Source organism: Heterocephalus glaber, unplaced genomic scaffold (assembly GCF_053883595.1).
Source record: "Heterocephalus glaber isolate CG9 unplaced genomic scaffold, H.glaber_assembly_v1.0 deba00001461, whole genome shotgun sequence".
Classification (NCBI taxonomy): Eukaryota; Metazoa; Chordata; class Mammalia; order Rodentia; family Bathyergidae; genus Heterocephalus; species Heterocephalus glaber.
In genome coordinates this window covers 24,577,896-24,598,523 of record NW_028258308.1, presented here as the reverse complement: position 1 = coordinate 24,598,523, position 20,628 = coordinate 24,577,896, and the positions used below count along the sequence as shown (strand labels likewise).

Genomic DNA, 20,628 nt, shown 5'->3' with positions numbered 1-20,628 from the left:
AGGTTAGGTAGTAAATATTTGAGGCTTTGCAAGATAAGACAACCTCAAGGCCATTAAGTACTTATGGAAGGAGAAAACACATTTCCACAGATTTTTTAATTGAAAAAATGCAAAACTTTAATACTTGAGTACAATTTGAGAAAAGTGGAATGTGGGGGGAAAGGGATAACATTTTGGTCAATTTGGGCTCGTTAGCATTCCCTATCATCAAAATCAATTGAAAATGTTCATCTATTAATGCTGATTTGTAGTAAGATTTTCCTACTTCATCTCCGAAAGCCTTTTTCACAGAGAGATCCAGGTATTGGCACTTAAGTCCACCCCTAAGCACATGACTTTATTCATCACTTGTAAGCACTGATAAGATTCCATTAGTCTTTTCTTGATATTTGCTTTTCACCATGTTATTTCTATGTATATTATTTCCAACAAACTATTAAGAGGAAACCAGTATAGTTAAATGAATTATTTTCTTTGCACTTGCATCAAGTTAAAAAACTAAAACACTGAAGGAAGTACAGGGAAATATTTCCAGTAATGATTTGTATGGCAATGGAAATTACACATTTTAACTTAACAGCCAAAGTATACAAAGCAGTTTTATATTATTTTGATTTAAATGCAAACACTGATTTCCAAAGCTACTCAGTGTCCAAAAATAGTGTTTGAGAACAGTTCTCATTCAGGAAAATTCCAGGGTCAGCTGTCAAATAAAAAAATCACAAGACTTTACCAGTGATAAGCCACTGAACTCTTCTGTGGTAGGGGCAAACCAGGATATTGCTTGTTTTCTCAAAAAGCTCCTGGAACTGATGGTAATTAAGTTCACAAGTGTGATGAGGTTTACTATTGACATTACTAGTTCAGTAATACCAGTATTTTCTGCAATGTATTAACTGATTAATAAAATAGCTATAAGCATTAAACACCTTACATTTTGTGACTTTATACATTTGAGCAACTAATCTATTGTCTGATCCATGTGTTTTTACCACTGACAGTAATATCACATCTAGTTGATTCCATCTCAAGTTGTACTGACAGCAGCTTCTCAACATCTTTGAAAATATTCTTACACACTGTTGTCCAGACTACCAGTAGAAACAAATTCTTCATCACTTCAAATTCAACATTGATTTCTCAAAGAAAAAGTGTTGGTAGTAGGTACTGGTAACATCTAAGCACCAAACAAATACACTCAAAATTATTTAATGCTGCTTCAGATATTCTCTTCATGTAACTTATCAAAAGGTTGTCTCGGGCTGGGGACTTAGCTAAGTGGTTCTGCCACCTGCCTCAAAAGCACAAGGTCCTGAGTTCAATACCCAGTACCAAAAAAAAAAGTCTTATTTTCTCTGGGCACATTTGGGATGTTATATTCAAACATGACAACCCATTACCACTAAGCGACTTTCTTTGCTGAACTGAATGGCCATTTTGGTTGCAGCTTCATTTTTAATTTTCATTAAATATTATTCTGTGATGAGGTATTCAATTTAAAATTCTGTAATTCTTCTGCTCCTTTTTGATGTTTGGAATACCATCAATTTTAAATTTTGGTAATGTTAACATGTATTCTCACTGCATCATAATGTATTACCATGTTATTTTTATAAAATCCACCTTTTCATCTTGATATAATGGGCATGTACTAGAAACAGAAAAAAATAAAAAATGCTGTGGTACATAAAATACCTATGGCACCCCAAATGCTGTCAAGTGGTACCTACTTGATTGTGAAACAAGCCATAGGAAGGCAGTTCCTGCAGCAGCTCTTGAACTCTCCCATTGAACTCTTTCCATAGAGGGAAAGTAGGTGATTGATGTGGTTGCATTCTAATAAAATTTTATTTATGGACATTGAAGTTTGAATTTCATATACTTTTCACATTAGGAAATGCTTTTTTTCCCCTTTTAAAACTAAAAACCATTCTCAGTTCACGGACCACAAATAGGCTGGTCTGGCCTACTGGCCAGTTTTTCCCCCTTTTTATATTAGATTTAACAGACTATGGTGAGACTGGATTAATGGCTCAGGAACACTAAAAGAAAAATAAGCCAAATATATTTTTTAAAAACTGGAACATTCCTATTCCTAAATAATGTAACTACTTCTAGGGAGAGAAACCAAAAGTGATACAAGTTACAAAATACAGCAACTATGTGGCTACTACTTTATTAAAGATCAAAATGGTAAGAAACCAAATTGAAACTTACTTCTTCATTGTTAGCTTTAAATTACACCAAATTTATTTATTTACTTTGTAAGTCTTTCAGAATAAATGCTTTCTGGAAAGTCCAAGAATAAGCCAACACTTAAGATGGAGAAGGTTCAGGATGATTTTCCCACTAAAAGACTAACATAACCACCTTCAGTTAAAGAAGGAAATTACTGAGTTCAGTTACATAGCCAAATAAAATGGATATTTAACATCCCCAAATATTTCTTAAAAAAAAACCCACCAGTCATCAACATATAAGAAAACATTTCTGAAGCCTTTATTTACAAAAGCTTTAAAAACAAATAATACCCTCTGTTTTGCAAACAATTTGTTTAAAAAGGACCACCCAGTTACAGCATTGTCATACAACGAATAAAGAATGTACAAGAGAAACAAACTACTGTTGCTAACATCTGGAGATTTGCTAATATTACTGATTGAACTGTAGGTAACACATTATAACTTGTAATCCCTCATTTTAGGAAAGAGTTAATGATTAGCAAGTCTTCCTACACATGCTCTGGTCTGGTCACATTCTGCATGGCTATATATTTCACAGTCTCTTTCGTCACTATATATAAAATAGATTGCAAAGATATACACAAAAAAATAAACAAGCATTACACTCCTCAGGTAATTTTATTAGCTACATATATATATGTGCATGTGTGTGTGTATGTGTATATATATATTTTGTATTTCGTTGTTTTGCACCAAATCGCTCCATTAATTTTCTCTGTAGCAACTATGTAAGCACAATGTTTATCCTTTAATTTGATATAAAATATAACTAAAGGCTTGCTATCTTTGGACTTTAATGAAATTGATTTGTGTAATTAACAAATCAAGAGCATAAGTATGGCTATAAAATAAAAAATAAGAGTAAACAGTGATGAAATAAAAAGATCAAGGGATGTGTGCTATCATAAAATAACTAGTCTCAATATCTTGAATGCCAATTTCTGGCAGATATTAAATATCCAATCACAAGGGCCTTTTCCTGAGGTGTAATGCTGGTTTGAAAATTCTTCAGTCACAGAGCAGTCTACACATGACCACAAGAAAGTGGCAGACATTAGATGTGCTTGGAAGATTAAACACTACATACCGAAACAGTAGTTACTAAGCTCCTCAGTAGTTTCCTGTCTTTTTTGTTAGTATTGCTGAACCAGCGGTTTGCACAATGCATGTGCTACATTTGGTGGGTCAGAAACAAGCAAATACTGTATAAAGTTGGCAAAAGGTCATTTTTCTACCTAACCACAATTTCTGATAAAACAGAGGATTGAAATCACTCTAAAGTGCAAAATTGATGGTCCACAATCTCAAATAGCTAAAACTCTGCAGAATGGAAGGGAGAGACATGAAACAGGGAAATAAATTACAGTCAGTGCTAGTTAATTTAGAAAAGGGAAAACACAAAACCAAGCTGAAGTAGGTAAAGTTTATCAAATTATTCAATACCATGTAGCTTTCCCCACCCTCTGTCACACACACTTGCAAACAAGTATATTAAATTAAGGCCAAATTTAACCTGAATGTACTTCTATTTAGTAAGATCTGAGATAGGAATGGTCATACTTAGTACTAAAGGCCAGAAAATAAAATAGACTCTGAAGAGGTGGGGCATGGGGGGCGGGTGTTATCTATTTTTCAAGGGATTCAACCAGAGATAAAACCTATATACAAGCATGTGTGTAGCTCAAATAAAATAAAAATAAAAGGACTATTTCATGTCATGACTGCTTGTTGGCTTCCTCTTCATACGCATTCCCTGTGCCATTCTGTACGTAGGATGAACCAGAACCAAGGCCATACAAATGGCCACAATATTTGGCATCATCAATATGATCTTCAAAGAACATCTAAAAAGGAATTTTGAAGAAAAAAATATATAATTTTAAACAGAAGGTACCATTTACAATTTATATTTCAGCAGTGTAAATACTGATTGCTCAGCTATGAAGCTCTTTTCTATGATGTTCCTGTAAGACCACACACATATTTAACAAATACAGAGCTCAAAAGGAAAAAGACTACTATAAAAAAAGAGAAAACTAGTATTAATGCACATCTTTCTCATTAACATTTAACTACTTTTATAAGAACTTGTGGGCATGGAAAAAAACCAGACTTTTTATTCCATTAATAGTAAATACATAGGTAAGAATAAATGAAAAGTCAATGGCAGGTGAAAAACTGAAGGTTTTCAGTTGTCTTGAACCTAAGTGCAATCTGAGCTGACTAAACCCTAAACATGCTGAACTGAACATTCATATTAGGTTGCTATCCCTGAAGAAATTAAGAAAAATAAACAACCACTGTCAGGAATCTACCAGTAAGCCATTGAGGCACTTTTAAAATGCAAAGGAGAAAAATCCAAAAGGCTCTTTTAATTCTGTAACGAAGCACTGGGAATAAGTACAAAACAAAATATTTACTTGTCACAAATGGAAATCCAAATTGCTTCTGAATTCATACTATTTGGCAAAATGGATTTAATGCTTTCTCTTACTAATACATTTCTACAGAAATTTTAAATTTACAGTCTCAGTCAATTTCTTAAATGTCTAGAGAAACATAAGTCCACAGTAAATATTCTGCAAAAAGAAAAACTTTTTCTGGGCAAAGTATCCTATTTTGTTTTTCTACAACCAATTTTCTGTTGTGCAACACAATGCATATTTAACCAAATGAAATAATCTAAGCGTAGGCTTGAGTTCATTAAATTTCATTCATCCAGATGGGCATAGTGGCATAAGCTTGTAATCCCAGCACTTGAGAGGCTGAGGCAGGAGGATTGCCAAGAGTTCGAGGTCAGCCTGAGCTACATAGGGAGTTCAAGGCCAGCCTGAACTACACAGCAAGACTCTGTCTCAAACAACAACAAACAACAAACCCAAAATAAAAAACTTCATTCATCCATAGAGAATTTAAGGGTATTTGAGGTACTAATCTCTGCCTTTTGTCATTTAGGAGTCTTCCTAATATGGCTTTGAATCACACTACTACTTGAGTTTAACCCCTTTAGAATCCACTTTGTAAAGCTTAAGCCAATAAAAAACCTTGAGTTCTACTCTAAAAAACTTTCAAAGCATGAGCAAATAAAATTTTTACCACCAGTTTAAAGTCTAAAAGAAGGCCAGGATAGGGAAAACCTACCATAAATTCCTCGACTCGGTAGACGTAGTACTGATGAAGTCTAAGAAAGATTACTTCTCCCACTAGTAATATGTTTGATCTTGATAAAAATTACTCTGGCCTGTTTTCTCCCTAAGAAATAATATGGTTGAACCTACATGATATTTAAGTCTAAATTTTCAAATTTTTACTCTATAAAGAACTTATTCTTCCATTTCCTTCTGAATTATATTTCAAGATGATTTTTTTAATACATTCACTAGTTTACAAGTGTGATACATATGACTTATATGGTACTTCTAATTGTATTTTCACTTAGTAGATTCTTATTACCTAAAACTTTTGCAATCAGCTTTTAATGTACTCAACCTAACAACCAAATGATAAAAAGGCACTGATGTCTTCATACTTCTCTCATTTTGAAAAAGGCCATTCCTGTAAGCAATGAATCAGATCCTGCTTGATGCTGTGGTCCTATCCGTTCCAGCTCTAACTGTTCAGCAACTTCTTGTAGTCCACCCTAAAGAAATATAAAAATTGCTCGTCAAAGAGAAAAACCCTTCAATGGATGAATTCACAAATCATAAAGTTGGGACACTGACCAAAATATGAATAAATTTTAGTATATAAAGGTAAACCCTAAGATTAGAAAAAAAAAGAGAATATAAATTATTTGCTGAATGTGGGAGATTTTTACAATTTATCAGAAAGAGATCCTAATTAGGAAAATTTATCTTCATCATAGGGTTGTATCCAACTTCTTAGAATAGCCTGCTGCTATAAGCTACCTATGTTAATACTGCTAGGATTAAAAAAGAGTAAGAGTAAAAAGAAGAAAAAAAATGAAGGAAATAAAAGAGGGAGAGACATTGGGGGAGGGGGACAAACCTCAATAACAAAATAAAAACAAAATTCTCTTTTAAACTGTAAAGACTCTACTAGCAAACTAGTCCTTCACTACATAACACAGCTTGAAACAGTACTGGCCACAGCAGCTGTTTCTGAGCTAAAAATAGCATGAGGCTTAGGTATCATCAGCAGCTGCTTAGGAGAATAACAGAATACAACTGAACAGAATAGTATGGCTGCCCTTGTCACCCTTGTCATTAACCTAAATTTCAACATACAGTAGCAGCTCATAATCAGAGTATATGGTATTCTTAGGTATTTCCCTGGAATATATACATAATGAGAAAAATTTGGCACTCTGTTCCTGGAAACTGTCACTACAAAGACATGTCAATTTTAAAACATGTTTTCAAAGCCAGAGTAAAATATAGAGGTCTGGAGTTCTCAGCATATATAACTTTTTTTTTTGGTACTGGGGATTGAACTCGGGACCTTGCGCTTGTGAGGCAGGCAGCAGCACCACTGAGCTAAATCCCCGACCCCAGCACGTATAACTTTCGAGGGGTAGGATGAGTTTCTATAGTAGTAAAGGTATTCTACTACAGGTTAACTTGTTTGAAGTCTCCTCAAATAACACAGAAGTCTGCTACTTTTCAGTAGCTACAATCATAAAATAAACCTTCTTAAACCTTTTCCTAGTTTTACGCTGGAGATATTTTGTATTATAGGCAAACTATTCTAATTTTCAGTTTATTTGTTAAAAATAAAGTTTCTTTATTCAACTCCCACATGCTTCTTTCTGCTTAGAAGTCCTTATCAGGACGTAACATATTTCCTATAGCACTTATGTCTAACAAAGTTTAAATCTTGAGAGGAGGGGGTAAAAAAAAAAAATCTCTAATCAAGATAAGTTGAAAGGAAAAGCATTTTACCATACTACTGAATATATCTGACCATTGTTGGTCAATTCAAATTTTATCGCAAATGGAAAGATTCCATGTGTTGGGACAGAGTGAAAACTTGCATTTCTGTGCATATGAGCACCTCACTGGTCCTCACATTTCAGCTCTGGTTCATGATTTTCAATCTGGAAAGCAATTAACAAAAATCTGACACAGTTTGACTTCTGTTAAAAATGTATCCTGCAAAGATAAACTGAAGCTTTGAAAGAGGACTACCTATAAACTACTGCTTACCCAAGAAAAAGAATCACAACAGTAACATAAAACTTAAAATATGGTTTAAAAAACACCCGGCTTTCAATTTTATGTCAGTTACTTTGGTCTGAATAGTGTGCTGTTCACATATAATATCACCTGAAGCCTTACTTTGAGATTTTTGCAGCTCTTCATGAGGTACTTCACATCATAAATTACAGGAAAAAACAATCGAAGGATCTCAAAGAAGTCAAGTTCTTCTTCAGGCAAGTTAGAGTTGGTCAGGATTTTGATTAAATAGCCAAAGTCATAGCCACTACAAAAGTGTTAAAAGAATATGAGAGACATATAAATACTATGAAGATGACAAAAAAAGTTTTTCTGATACAAATGTTAAGCAAGTCACAACAGGCAAAAAAGGAAATCAACCAAAAAGCAAAACAAAGTGCACACAAGGATTAAAAAAAAAAAAAGGATTTTTACACAACTATAATGGGAAAAATGCTGTCATCTTATACAGAGTACTAAAAACTTGTTACCTGATATACAGATCAACAGTACCAACCCAACTATATAGTCTATAGTCGCTATAGTGCTGATGCTAAAGAGAATACTGAGAAAAGTACCAAACTACTCACAGAAGTATCAAAAAAATTTAAGTAATTATGGAAATACAGAAATAAAGATGAATAGAAATTTGATGAGAATGTCAGAAGCTAGCAAGAGAATTGGCACTTGGAAGGCAAAAATAATGTAAATCTTCCCACCTTTTATATAAGGTGGTAACATAAAAACCCAAAGAGTAAGTTAATTATCCAAAAAAACCAAGTTTTTTCCCACTTCTGACTATAATACTAAGTATACTCTCTTCCCTCACAATTCTGTTGCTTAATATGGCTCTCCAAGAGATACTAACAGAAAGGTTGCACATAAAAGTGGATATAGTAAAGGCTGAGAACTACTACCACAGATCATAATGTACAAACCCACACTCTCAAATGGACATCTCTCCCCAACTCTAGCCTTTTCCATTGCTTCCTATCTCTCTCTACTCCTGGACCTGTTACATACACACCCCCGCCCCTGACTGCCTTTCCGGTAAGGACCTGACAGCAAGCCTTCTCTAAAGAGCCCAGATCCCAGAGATTTCTTCTGTAGCACAGTTGTTTTCTTATACTACCTGTTAAGAGTACAGGAATTGTTTTCTGCACTAGTCTAAAGGACAAGAATCACATTGTAAAATTTTTTTCTCCTTGCATATAGTTGGTACTCAACAAGTATTTGATGAGATGTTACTAACAAGTTTTGGAGGAGATACAAAATAAAATTCCTATTTAAAATTCAGAATTTTACTTTTAATTTGAAAAAGCATGAGTGGGGTGCTTTAATGTTAAAAGATTAAGGAACATCAAATATAAGCATTAAAGAGCAGAAACAAATTTATGACAGTTGGCAAGGAAGTAATGTAAATCATCAATATAGCTCTTTTCTTACTACTAGTAAAAGTAAGATTGGAGTTTATGACTTAATTTCTTTACTGTAAATAGAATATAAAAAGAATAATATTTAGTGGAATAAAATCTTATCATATCTTAGTAATTTTTTTTTTTGTACCAGGGATTGAACTTAGGACCTTATGCTTGCGAGGCAGGTGGTGGAACCACTGGGCTAAATCCCCAGCCCGGTAATTTTTAAATATACTACATCTGAATCTAGATTCTAAACAATAAGAAGACATGAACCCTATCTGGTTTTGTTCATCTTAATACCCATAGGCTAGCACACAGTATTTGCTTACTTTTTTGAATAAAAGAATGTCATATATATTAAAAGGACAGAAATATGCTTTCTAGTTATCTTGTACCCTCATGAGTAATAAAACAAAAAGAACTCCAAAAACTGCTCCTAAAGGTAACAGACTTAAGTGTTGCTTCCTGCCATACAATTTTAAGTAGAGAACAGAGATAAATGAGAATAAGTATGTTCAGTATTTCCAAATCAAAAATTACTGCTTAGACTATATCTATGTTTACTGTAAGAACAGTCCATAACTGTAATCACTGAAAACTCTAAAGCATGCAGGAGACATGTATTTAAAATATATATGTAACGATCAAGTATAAAAGCATTAGCATCTATGTAACATAATGCATAAGTTTTTAAAAAAAACTTAACAAGGCCTGGGGATTTAGCTCAGTGGTTCCACCGCCTGCCTTGCAAGCGCAAGATCCCAAGTTTGATCCCTGGTACCAAAAAAAAAAAAAATAACCTTAACAAAACACCAAATAAAATCATTTCCAAGGTTACTTGTAGTCCCTAGACTGTCAATTTAGCTTATTTACACAAGAAAACGGTTCTCATACCAGAAAATCTATTTTTACATAATAGAATTTGTTTTCTAGAATTCTCTTAAATGATCTAGTTTTAGAATTATAAAGAACTGAAAACCAGCATTTACAGAGAATTTACTCTGTGTAAAGTGTTTTACTATACGCTTTAAATGTTATCACTGACTGCTAAGGCAACTCTGCAAAATATTTCTCCTAAGAGAAGTTTTCCCTGCCACCTTCTTAAAAAAATTTTTAAATCCATCCACACACCCAACTTTAGTATTCTCTTTGCTATTTTTCTTCATTGTATTATGTAACAAACTAAATATAAATTAGGTCATTTTAAAAAATGGTGTCTCAATAGAATGTAAACTGCATGAGGACAAGGATTTTAGTCTGTTTTATTCACAGCTTAGAATCTTATCACAGTGACTGGCTCATAGTAGATAATAAATAATTCTTAATGGTTTCCTTTCTATAAAAATAAAAATTAAGGCTTAGACATGTTAAAGAACACTGGATGACACCAAGCATCAATAGCATTGCTGGATTTCAACCAAGGTCTTTCTATTTTTCCAGCCTGTATTCTTTCGACCAAGTGGTACTGCCTCTCACTGGCTAAAAAAAATTCCTATTAGCCTCCTAAGAGGCAGGAGACAACTACATGGCAATCAATTCTTTCTAGAATTAGGCCTGAAAATGCTGATATGAAAGACTGAGGCAAGTATGAGGCAAGTACAAGACAGAAACACAAATGCCATTTTCTTTTTTTTTGTACTGGGGATCGAACTCAGGCCCTTGGGCTTGCGGGGCAGGCAGTGGAATCACTGAGCTAAATCAGCTTTATTTGCTTTTTTTGGGTACCGGGGATCGAACTCACGACCTTCCACTTGTGAGGCAGATGGCAGCACCACTAAGGTAAATTCCCAGCCCCAAAATGCCATATTCAATGCAATCTTTTTTACCTATGAAATGATAACCATTTGACCCCTTCACAGAGGACCACTCCTGAAGTCATAAGAAGTTCTGCAAAGTACTGGGTTTCAATGCCCTCCTCCTCATGTTTTTTAAACTGGATACCAGATGTTGTTAGTAGCTCTATAGAGTCCTGGGCATACATGTCCTCCCTGGCAGGAGAAAGAGAAAGACATTTAGAAGTGCCATTACTTCAGACTTTTTCTCCCACTTACATCTACAACCATGGAACAAGAAGACAGAGAATTCTTAGGTTCCATTGTTCCAATGCTTTACATGTATGCAAGGAAAATACAACTCAATTCCATTAGTCTTCTACACTTCACAAAAACTTAACTGAGCTTAAAAAGTCTTCTACTCACCAGAGGCCACCACTGCAAAGTGACAGACATGCTCATTTCAAGCCTCTCAGGCTCAGCAGCCCTTTTAATGCTCCCACATGGAGCTGCAGCCACAGCTGTGAGGGACTATGCCCATCTCTCATGCTCTCAGCAGACCCAGGAAGGAGACATCAAGTGGGAAACATCTCGCGTGCCTGAGTTATACTACATTCCATCTTAAAGAAAAAGGAGATGCCTCCTTTCACAAATGATAAGCCTTTCAAATGGCTCCAATAAGTTGTCAACTGTTTAAGGACTCTGCTATAACAGCAATTTCTTCTTCCAACAATCCTAATCCTAGATTTCCAAACTCAGGCCAAGAAATCTAAATATAAACTCAAAATTTCACTTAAACCAGAGAAGTCTTCTCTAATTTCCAAACCATCTAATTTGTATAGGTATCCAAAATATTAAAGTTACCAAAATACAGATATATACTTTTAAGAATAATGAAAACATATTTTGTAGATTCACCATCTAATTTTTACTTGGACCAGAGAGTATTTTTATGGCTTATTATCAGGAAATCAATTTGTTTTTAAATGTCTCAAAAAAATAACAAAGTTAACAACAGAAACAGAGAGAGGAACCACAAGAATCATTTTAAATCAAATTTTCCCCAGGAGAAACCTTTAGAAATACATGGTATCTGAATAAATCCAATACTGTACAAATCTTTTTCAGTTAAATCGAACAGGTATTGGCTCTGCAATACTAAAAATATATACCTTAAAAAATAAGACTGTCACTCATTGTGTCCCAGTGCTCACAGTGAGGCATGCTTTAGCAACTATAACCAACCAAACGCGTAACAGATTCTTCTCAGGCTCACAATACTCTGGACCATATGCTCAAATTACTTTTAATTTGTTATCTTTCTCCCAATCACAATTTAAGCTTCAAAAAGGCAGTGATTTTTTGTTGTTATTTTTCAATGTTACATAACCAGATCAGAGAACACATGGATGAAGTAGTTGCTTTACTAAAATCAGTATTTACCAAATTTGCCCAAAGAACTTAACAAAAATAATGAGTTCCTAAGTCCCAATAAAGTCCCAGACTTACTGACTCACAATTCCCAAGTGAGAGGCTTGGATGAGTATTTCATAAAAAAGTAAGTTTGGTAAATATATGTGTGCAAATTATTTTTTCCTACATAGTTCACATAGCTTAATTCAAATAAAATTTATGTACAGTACTCTCATCTAAATTTTGTGAGGCTGAGTATTTTTTGTTTGTTTTTTGGTACCGGGGATCGAACTCGGGACCTTGTGCTTGCAAGGCAGGTGCTGGAACCACTGAGCTACATCCCTGGCCAGAGGCTGAGTATTTTATCACTTGGATCAATCTCATACTTTGTAATACCCAACTTGTGAGAAACATAAAGTTGGAAACCTAAAGCAAGTAAGTTAAATTTCCAGAGATGATGAAGAAATTTTCCTGTGGTAAAGTAAACTTTGTAATTCTTTTGAGTTAATTCTTCAAAAGAGTAAACCATCTCTAATAGTACCCATTTCAAAATTTTAAATCTTTCCATTCTACCTTCCCCACTCTCAAAAGTCCTAACAATGCATTAAAATATGCTAACTTCAAAAAGATAATTGAAATAATGTGTAATCAAAACATACAAATTGCTACAGGTCCTCGTGTTTGTTCACTGATTATAAGATCAATCTATTCAGAATAATTATAAAAACTAACGTGATCCTCCCCAACACTAAAGGTTAATCAACTACTTAAGTTTAAGGCAACAAATATCGGTTATAACAATTGAACACGATCAATAACCACATATAAATCTCTGTAGGTTTTCCCCAAAAAGCTGGGATGCACTGCAATCCTTAGGCAATATCTGAAAGACAAACTATTTCAACTATGTGTACTAAAGTCAGTAAATATATTTAAATTACCTCTTTCTACAAATAAAAACCTAGCCTACTATAAAAATTCACATCTTTAAACATAAGTTCCCATAACCAAAGGGTTTATAAAGTACTTTATCAACTAGTTGCTTACTCTCATATACTTTCCTTTAAAAGTAAAATTAGCTTTGTTAAAAACATAAACTCCAGTATACTTAAATTCATGCTAAGTTAAAATACAAATAATGGAATGACAGTCACAAAAACATAAATTAAACTTAATATTTAATAAGCTCAAGTAAACTAATAACACAAAGATGCTGAAAATCCAGCAAAGGGTATGAAAGAAAACAAACATGATTTGTAAGCTTGAAAAAAATTAGTACCAATACATACTAGATATCAAAGAAAATATTCTGAGTCAAAACAACAAATTTTTCCAAATATGCTAACATTTCACAGGCAAAACAGGATAGGAATTTTCAACCTGTAAATGCACATAACTTTCCAAAAAGCATCAATCCCATCTCCCTTTTTCTCAACATGTACACATGTGCATGTATACAAAACTATCAAAAATGTTGAAAGTACCCAAATCCTTTGGATGAATAAATGAAGTTTAAAAATATTTATTTTAGGGTTTAGTTCTCTACTTCTAATAAAATTACCTAAATGGTGGATGAAGATGTACAGCTCACTGACTTACACTGTTGGGGTTCTGTCTCCAAAAAGCCTATCATAAGCCTAAAATGTAAGTTGAAAATGAATTTAATACACCTAACCTACCAAACATCATAGCTTAGCAGCATAGTACAGCACAGTATCAGCTGCTGATACTTATGATCACATAGCTGACTGAGAAGTACCACTTGCTCCTTCACCCAGCACTATAAGAGTATCAGTATCATATATACTGTTAGCCCAGGAAAATATCAAAATCAAAACCCAAAGTCTGGTTTGTATTGACTATATATTGCTTTTCTATACTCATAAATTTATAACATTTAAGCTGTACCCATTTTTAGCCAGGAACCATCTGTATATCCAGAGGCTTATAACTTGAAAACCATAGTAAGTGAATTAAAATTGAAAGCATACGACCTAAATGTCCAACCACAACACATGACTAGGCATTTTATGATATATCTAGATCAAAATAAATGAGAAAGAAGTGTAAGTAACATGCTCATAATAACATATAGATGATGTATTCTTTTTTCTTTTTTGGTACCAGGGATCAAACTCAGGACCTTGCACTTGCGAGGTAGTTGCAGTGCCACTGAGCTAAATCCCCGGTCCTAGATGATGTATTCTTCATGGAATAAACTATACAGTTACAAAACAACTAGGAGAAAAATGCAGGAAACATAATAGTCATCTCTTTTTACATTTTTTATTTTCTAGATTTTCTTCAAGCATGCTATTTTTATAAACAAGACAAAAATTTTCAGTGAATGTTTTATCTGTCACAATCTCAGTTGTTACAACCTAATTATTACAACCTATTTTCCCTTGTTTCTTTCATGTCTAAAATCCATAGGCTTTAATGTAAAATCTCCAGTCCTCACATCGAGAATCAAAACTGGCCAACTAAATGATGTTTAACTCATCCATAACCCTTAATATCCAAATGGATGATAAGAGGGAAAAACAATACAAGAGTAACACTAACATTTTTAGCCTCTATTGCAGGTATGGCGGCCATAACTTCAGTTTACTTCAAACCATGGAAGCCAACTCTAACTTAGAACATTGTAGCAGCCACTATACTCCTCAGCTGAACCTGTATTTTGTACTATTTATTATTAATAAATCAACACAGTGGAAATGAATCAAACTTTTCCTAGCTTTAAAAGAAGCATAAAGTTACATTTCCAAGCCCACAATAAGTAATTACAGTGACACAAATGTCAAGAAAAGTGAAAGTAAATCATTTCTATGTATAAAACATATTTGCTCATGTTTCATTTTAATCAGTAAGTTAGATATTACAGAATATTTTTAAGATTCAGAAAATATTAAATATCAACATAATTAAAACTTGAAATTAAATGTTATTTTGATTTCAATGTCTTTAATTGTGTGCAATTTGTAAATATCTACATATATCCTTAATGAAATTTAAATTATAACTATAAAGAGCTTTTCATATCTGATCTGTATATCTACACATAATAAACAAGGAACTGGATAGTTACTTCCTTGGTGCTGATGGCAAAAGCTGGATGAACAGTGGCATGGTTTAAATACTGAATCCTTAGGAGCAACCCTAACTTAGAACAATGTGAAAATTGAGTACACAGAGTTCATAAACACTGAAGGCAGCCAGAAGAGTGATGGAAAATACTTAGCAATTGACACATTCATTAAAAGGTCAATTTTCATCTTTCTTCAACATGTCCAAGACGCTACTCATGGTGGTCTCTTTCCACATTAGGCAGTACTGGTTTTATTTTCCAAATGACTTCTCTTATTTTTTCACTACATCCTTGAATACTAACATCAGTGTAAATGGTAGCAGAACGTGGTAATAGGTAAGTCCCCAACTTACAAACAAGTTCCATTTTGGAGAACTGTTCGTAAGTCAATTCATTCATAAGCAGACAAAGTGAGTGTTATACAGTATACCTGTGCAAGTCTGCAACTCAAATGTTTGTAAGTTGAGGACTATATTCCTTTTGGAAAAAAAAATGAGCAAAAACAATGTTACTCAGAGACTGTAGTAAGAAAGCCACTGTTATTAAAACAAAGATGTTTCTACAAAAGGAAACTCAAATTTTACCAAAACTAAGACACTCATGGGTAACTTCCTACTCATACTGAGGTCACAACGGTATCCAATTATAAAATGATGTTCTAATGATCGGCTTGGATAAAACAGAACATGAAACAAAAAGGACTAATTAAAGAAAAGGGTTATCATTGCAGGAAAGGACAACTCGCATTGTTTCAGAGCTGTAGTATTTGTAAAAGATCATCAGTTATAGTGGAGATGAGTACTTTGTACCCTTTTTACAAGGTTCTAGAGAGATTTACAGTGTTACATACTGGATTACTACTATAGTATTATTATCACTAGGGGTGAACCTACAGGACATGGATCACAGTGGGCTATCTGTATCACTGAAAGCTCTAAAAGGTTTTGGTTTTTTTTTTGGTACAGGGGGACCGAACTCAGGTCCTTGCGCTTTCAAGGCAGGCCGCAGAAACACTGAGCTAAATCCCCAGCCCAAAAGTTCTACAAGGTTCGCCATCACTGATCTATACAGAGTAAAACAGTCACACCAAACATAGTGCAATTATAAGCTAAGGTAATATACCCATGATACTACTGCCCTCTAAAATCGTCAGCTCTGCTGTTCATAGCTTTTATGAAATAGCACATTATTTAACAAATAGAATTATTATACTGGCAATACCTATTAATTGTCAAGTAACTTGTTAGTATTTTTCAAATCAGATGTTAGATCAAATTATACAAATACAGGCTGTCAAAGACATTGCAATATTGCCAACTACTCAGAATATGTTGAGCATTTTATTTCAACTTAACAGTCCATTTGTAAATAATCTGTCCTTGCCTAAAAAATACTCCAAATGTCCCACAGTTGTCAAGACTACCTCTACTCATAAGTAAGGATTGTGACTCAGGAAACTAAGTTTGGACTCAGGGCTTGAGTTTAGACTGATTCTGACATATAAGAAACACCAGAATACTATTATTTTTCCTGTATGAAAATTAAGAAGTTTTGTGAGTTGCCATGGGAACATAAAAATTACATAACACTGATTTGAAAAGAAAATGCACCCAAATTTCCAAGAAATGTCTTACTACACTTGAAATGTAATCTCTTAATAAACTGGAATACGACTATAATAAAAATCTCTCCACAAATGGATTGGCTATTTTAACAAATAAGTCTGTATTTCAAATTGGACATAGTATTTAAAGGCAAAATTAATGCTTCAAGGTTATTTTTTTCTACCAAGCAGTATTTTCATACCCAAAGTTTTTGGGCTGGAAATGCAGTCCACTGGTAGAACATTTATCTAGCATACACAAAGCCCTACGTTCAATCCTCAACACTTCAAGGAGACAATCACAACAACAAAGTTTTCCAAATTCTAAGAAAAATGGAGGTCATATTTTAAAAATAAACATCTATAAAATTAAAGTATTTTTGCTGGGCATGATGCTGCATGCCTATAATCCCAGAGCTTGGAAGGCTGAGGCAGGATAACTGTGAGTTCAAGGCCAGTTTAAACCACAAAGTGAAACCCTATCTCAAAAAAACAAAACACAGAATTTTCAATTTGAAAGTCTTAAATCTTTATAAATTGAATTTTTGGTCTCATAATTAAAATGAAACCTAAGCTTTTAAAATTTTATATTTTATGTATTTCCAGGATAACTATACCAAATTCACTTACAATTTCACTATACTTGAGATAAGAAATTCCTAATACTAAACTTAAAAAAAAAGGGTATGTATTCATTTCCCACTTACGTCAAATTAAATTTAAAATTAAACTGCCAAGTTGAAGTTCCTGGAGGGTATTCTCCTTGCTCATTCATAAATGTCAGTCCTAGCTGAATTATCTTTAATAAGTCCACATTACACCGCAATAGTTGGTACTGATAGTCAGCATTGCTCCTGAATTCTCCAATTGGTCTTGCAACCACACCTGGAAACTCGGTGTCCTGTAAAACAATTTTAAGAGTAATTATTTACTTAATGGTCAGGAGCATAATCTATAAATTCCTAGAAGTTTTGATGCAAATTAAAAGATCTTGTTATAGATGACACTCTATACATTCATATTTAATAGTAAATACAGTACATTTTAATTAAGGACATTACTTCTTAAAACCACATAACTCTATAAACTTAATGATCTTTTCTTACTTTAAATATGTTATCAATAAATAATACATATAAGGCACATGGGATAAATAAAACCAAATACTTACTCTAGACCCAATAGGAGAAAAATCATGAAATCACATCTCCCGAGGGATATGTTAAACTATGCTCACAGTATTCCAATATTACAACCAACCTGAGTGAAGAACTGGTTAAAGAGTAGAAGATGTACTGTGGTTCCCAACTGTGAAACAAGGTTTATCTCACAGTACCTGGTATGGAACTGAGGACCTTGTCCTCGCCAGGCAGTCATGGCATCACTAAGCTACATCCCTGGCCCTATCCCTTATCATCTGAGAAATAAAGATAACTATAAATTTCCACTGGGTGAAAAAATAATCCCCTCAAAAGAAAATAACCTCTCTGCTGGGGATGTAGCTCAGTGGTGACGCGCCTGCCTGGCAAGCACAAGGTCCTGAGTTCAATTGCCGGCACTGGGGAAAAAAAATAACTTCTACTCTAAGTTCACCTTTATTAAGTAGAACTTTTCCTATTTGCAAATATTCATAATTTCACCAATCATCCCACTCATTCCCTCAATAAAGCACATTTATTTTTATTTGTACTAAAAATACAAAGAAACTTACATCTGTTAAGTATTAGAATTCAAGCTAAGATAGCTAAAAACAAAAACTAAACAGCAAGTCAGTATGAAATAGTAAAGAAATTAAAACTTCTCTAAATTCAGTCTAATTCAAAGACCAATTACTGAGTACTGTATAGGTTATGTCAGGTGTTGAGGGGAAAAGGGATAAACAAGATACTTATCCCTTGTTTTATGGAATTAATCATCTAGTCTACCTAGAAAATTATAGTTGCAAAAGGTACACAAAGTACAATAGTAAAGCAAGAACAAAAAACAAAAACCTTGCATAAACAGTCTAAGCTGAATTACTAGCATGTGCAAAACGGCTGCTTAACAATAGTGTTCACAGATCAAAAGGGCTGAACTGAAGACTATCACAATCCTTTTTCCCTTTATAAGAAGGATTTTAAAGATTTGGTCATGAGCATACCATAGCAACATAATTGTATTTTCGGATAACTTGACGAATTTTCTTCATCTCGTCATCCAGGTTACAAGCCCAAACTTCACATATTCTTTGGCTATGATCTACAGTTGCTGCTGGCATAGTGAGAGCACAAAGAAGTCTAGACGCCAAGCATCAAAATGTTATACTTGATTGAAGACTTGTTTCATAAAATACTTTATCCTTTATTTATGGACCTGTTAAAATAAAAACCAGCTATATGATAAATCTGAGTCATAGAATTAGGTTGGCAGAAACCTAAGAAATTATGCAAACTCTGATTCATAACAAAATCAAAGTTTAGGTAATAATGTCACACTTGTCTAATCTGTAGGAAAAAACCGGACTATAACACCAATTTTCTGAGTATGATTTCAGTGTTTTAATGCACACATACAAATCATTCTATAACTTTCCATTATATTAAAAATTGCTTGGCTCAATTCATCCCCTGCACATAAAGAAGCCATCTGTTTCCAGAATTTTTTTATTTTTACTACTATTCTTATTATTAAGACACACTCTCGCTACGTATGTAGTTCAGGCTAACCTGGAACTCACCATGTAGCCCAGGCTGCCTCAGCTTCTCCACTGCTGGGATTACAGGCCTGTGCAAGTATGCCAGACAGTTTTGAAATTTGTAAAAAAAAATATTTTAAATGCGGAGAAAAAAGTAAGAGCCACAGAAATCATTTGAATGTTCTTAAGCGCTGGATGGAAAAGGCAGGCAACAGAATTGCTACATTTAAGGGTTTTTTTATTTTCTAAAAATGAGAGCCATTTTCCCCTGAATACCAAATACAGACTTCACCCTTCTGGTCCCTAAACTAGGAGTTCATGGTATATAATAATACGGGCCAACATACTGCTCTTAGGGAATTTCCAAATGCTTTTCACCAAAAAATGAAAAAAAAAAAAATCCGTAACTGAAGTAAGAGTTTGTGTCTTCTTAAATTCTAGAGTCACAAGCGTAACCCCAAGTGCTCTAAGAAGAGTCTCTCTCCCTCTGACACACACACACACACGCACACAGACTAGACACTGTAGTTTAATATGGCTTTTCACCACCTCTCTATGGCAGTTCCAGAACCCCTGAAGAGGCACCAAAGGTCTTCTCATTATTGGAGGTAGCATCTCCATGGGCTCCCAAAGAAACAAGAGGACAGCACAGAGCCATTCGTGTCACAGATTACTCTCTTCCCTGGCAAAGAATCAGTACGAAGGCGGTGATAACATTTACGGGGGCCAGACTGACTCCCAAGCACTGCTGAGTGAAAAGATACCAGGACCTGAAGATCTAGGCCACCGCCCTCCACTCTCAATTTCCATCCCACAACGAAGCCCAGGTACAAAGCCCTTACGTCATCATTCCGCGCCAACTTCTTGACATACCCCACCCCCAGTTACCCTTCCCCCGTCACCCGCCGCCAAGATCTCTCTTCCGCTAGCCGCACTCCGGTAGGCTCTATCTCACACCCTCTTAGGTTCATCGTTCCCGCCCTCTTTTTACTTCTCCAGCCCGCCCTGCCCCCTGCAAGTCTGTGGCAAACTCAAGATCTACTTGTGTCTCTGAGCTCGCGATCCTCCTCCTCCTCCTCGCCATAGAGACAACACGCGGCGGCGGTGGCGGTGGCGGTATCGGCGGCGGCAGCAGGTACCCCATAGACACCTCTCGCCCAGCAAGGGGGAAAGGGGAGCCGGAGCTGCGCCGCACCGTGCTGCGTCGTCGCTTCTCGCACGTCCTGACGGGGGCGCT

General features: G+C 34.7%; 1 protein-coding gene across 1 annotated transcript; it reads right to left on the bottom strand.

The window, feature by feature from the left end:
• Nucleotides 1–2,475: 2,475 nt before the first annotated feature.
• Cnot7 (CCR4-NOT transcription complex subunit 7) lies at nucleotides 2,476–20,616 on the bottom strand. The gene is made up of 7 exons (XM_004853084.4): nucleotides 20,434–20,616; nucleotides 18,858–19,069; nucleotides 17,425–17,618; nucleotides 10,665–10,826; nucleotides 7,541–7,685; nucleotides 5,773–5,883; nucleotides 2,476–4,087 (listed from the first exon to the last, which is right to left on the bottom strand). The coding sequence occupies exons 2-7, from the start codon at nucleotides 18,972–18,974 to the stop codon at nucleotides 3,959–3,961; spliced, it is 858 nt and encodes a 285-aa protein (XP_004853141.2). The 5' UTR covers nucleotides 18,975–19,069; nucleotides 20,434–20,616; the 3' UTR covers nucleotides 2,476–3,958.
• Between the last annotated feature and the right edge of the window lie 12 nt (nucleotides 20,617–20,628).

Excerpts from the sequence above, each read along its gene's own strand:
- Cnot7 (XM_004853084.4), bottom strand. The coding sequence starts at position 18,974 with ATGCCAGCAGCAACTGTAGATCATAGCCAAAGAATATGTGAAGTTTGG. Across the intron at positions 17,619-18,857 it reads AATACAATTATGTTGCTATG|GACACCGAGTTTCCAGGTGT; the intron begins GTATGCTCATGA and ends ATTGTTTTACAG. Across the intron at positions 5,884-7,540 it reads AGAGCTGCAAAAATCTCAAA|GGTGGACTACAAGAAGTTGC; the intron begins GTAAGGCTTCAG and ends ATATTTCTTTAG.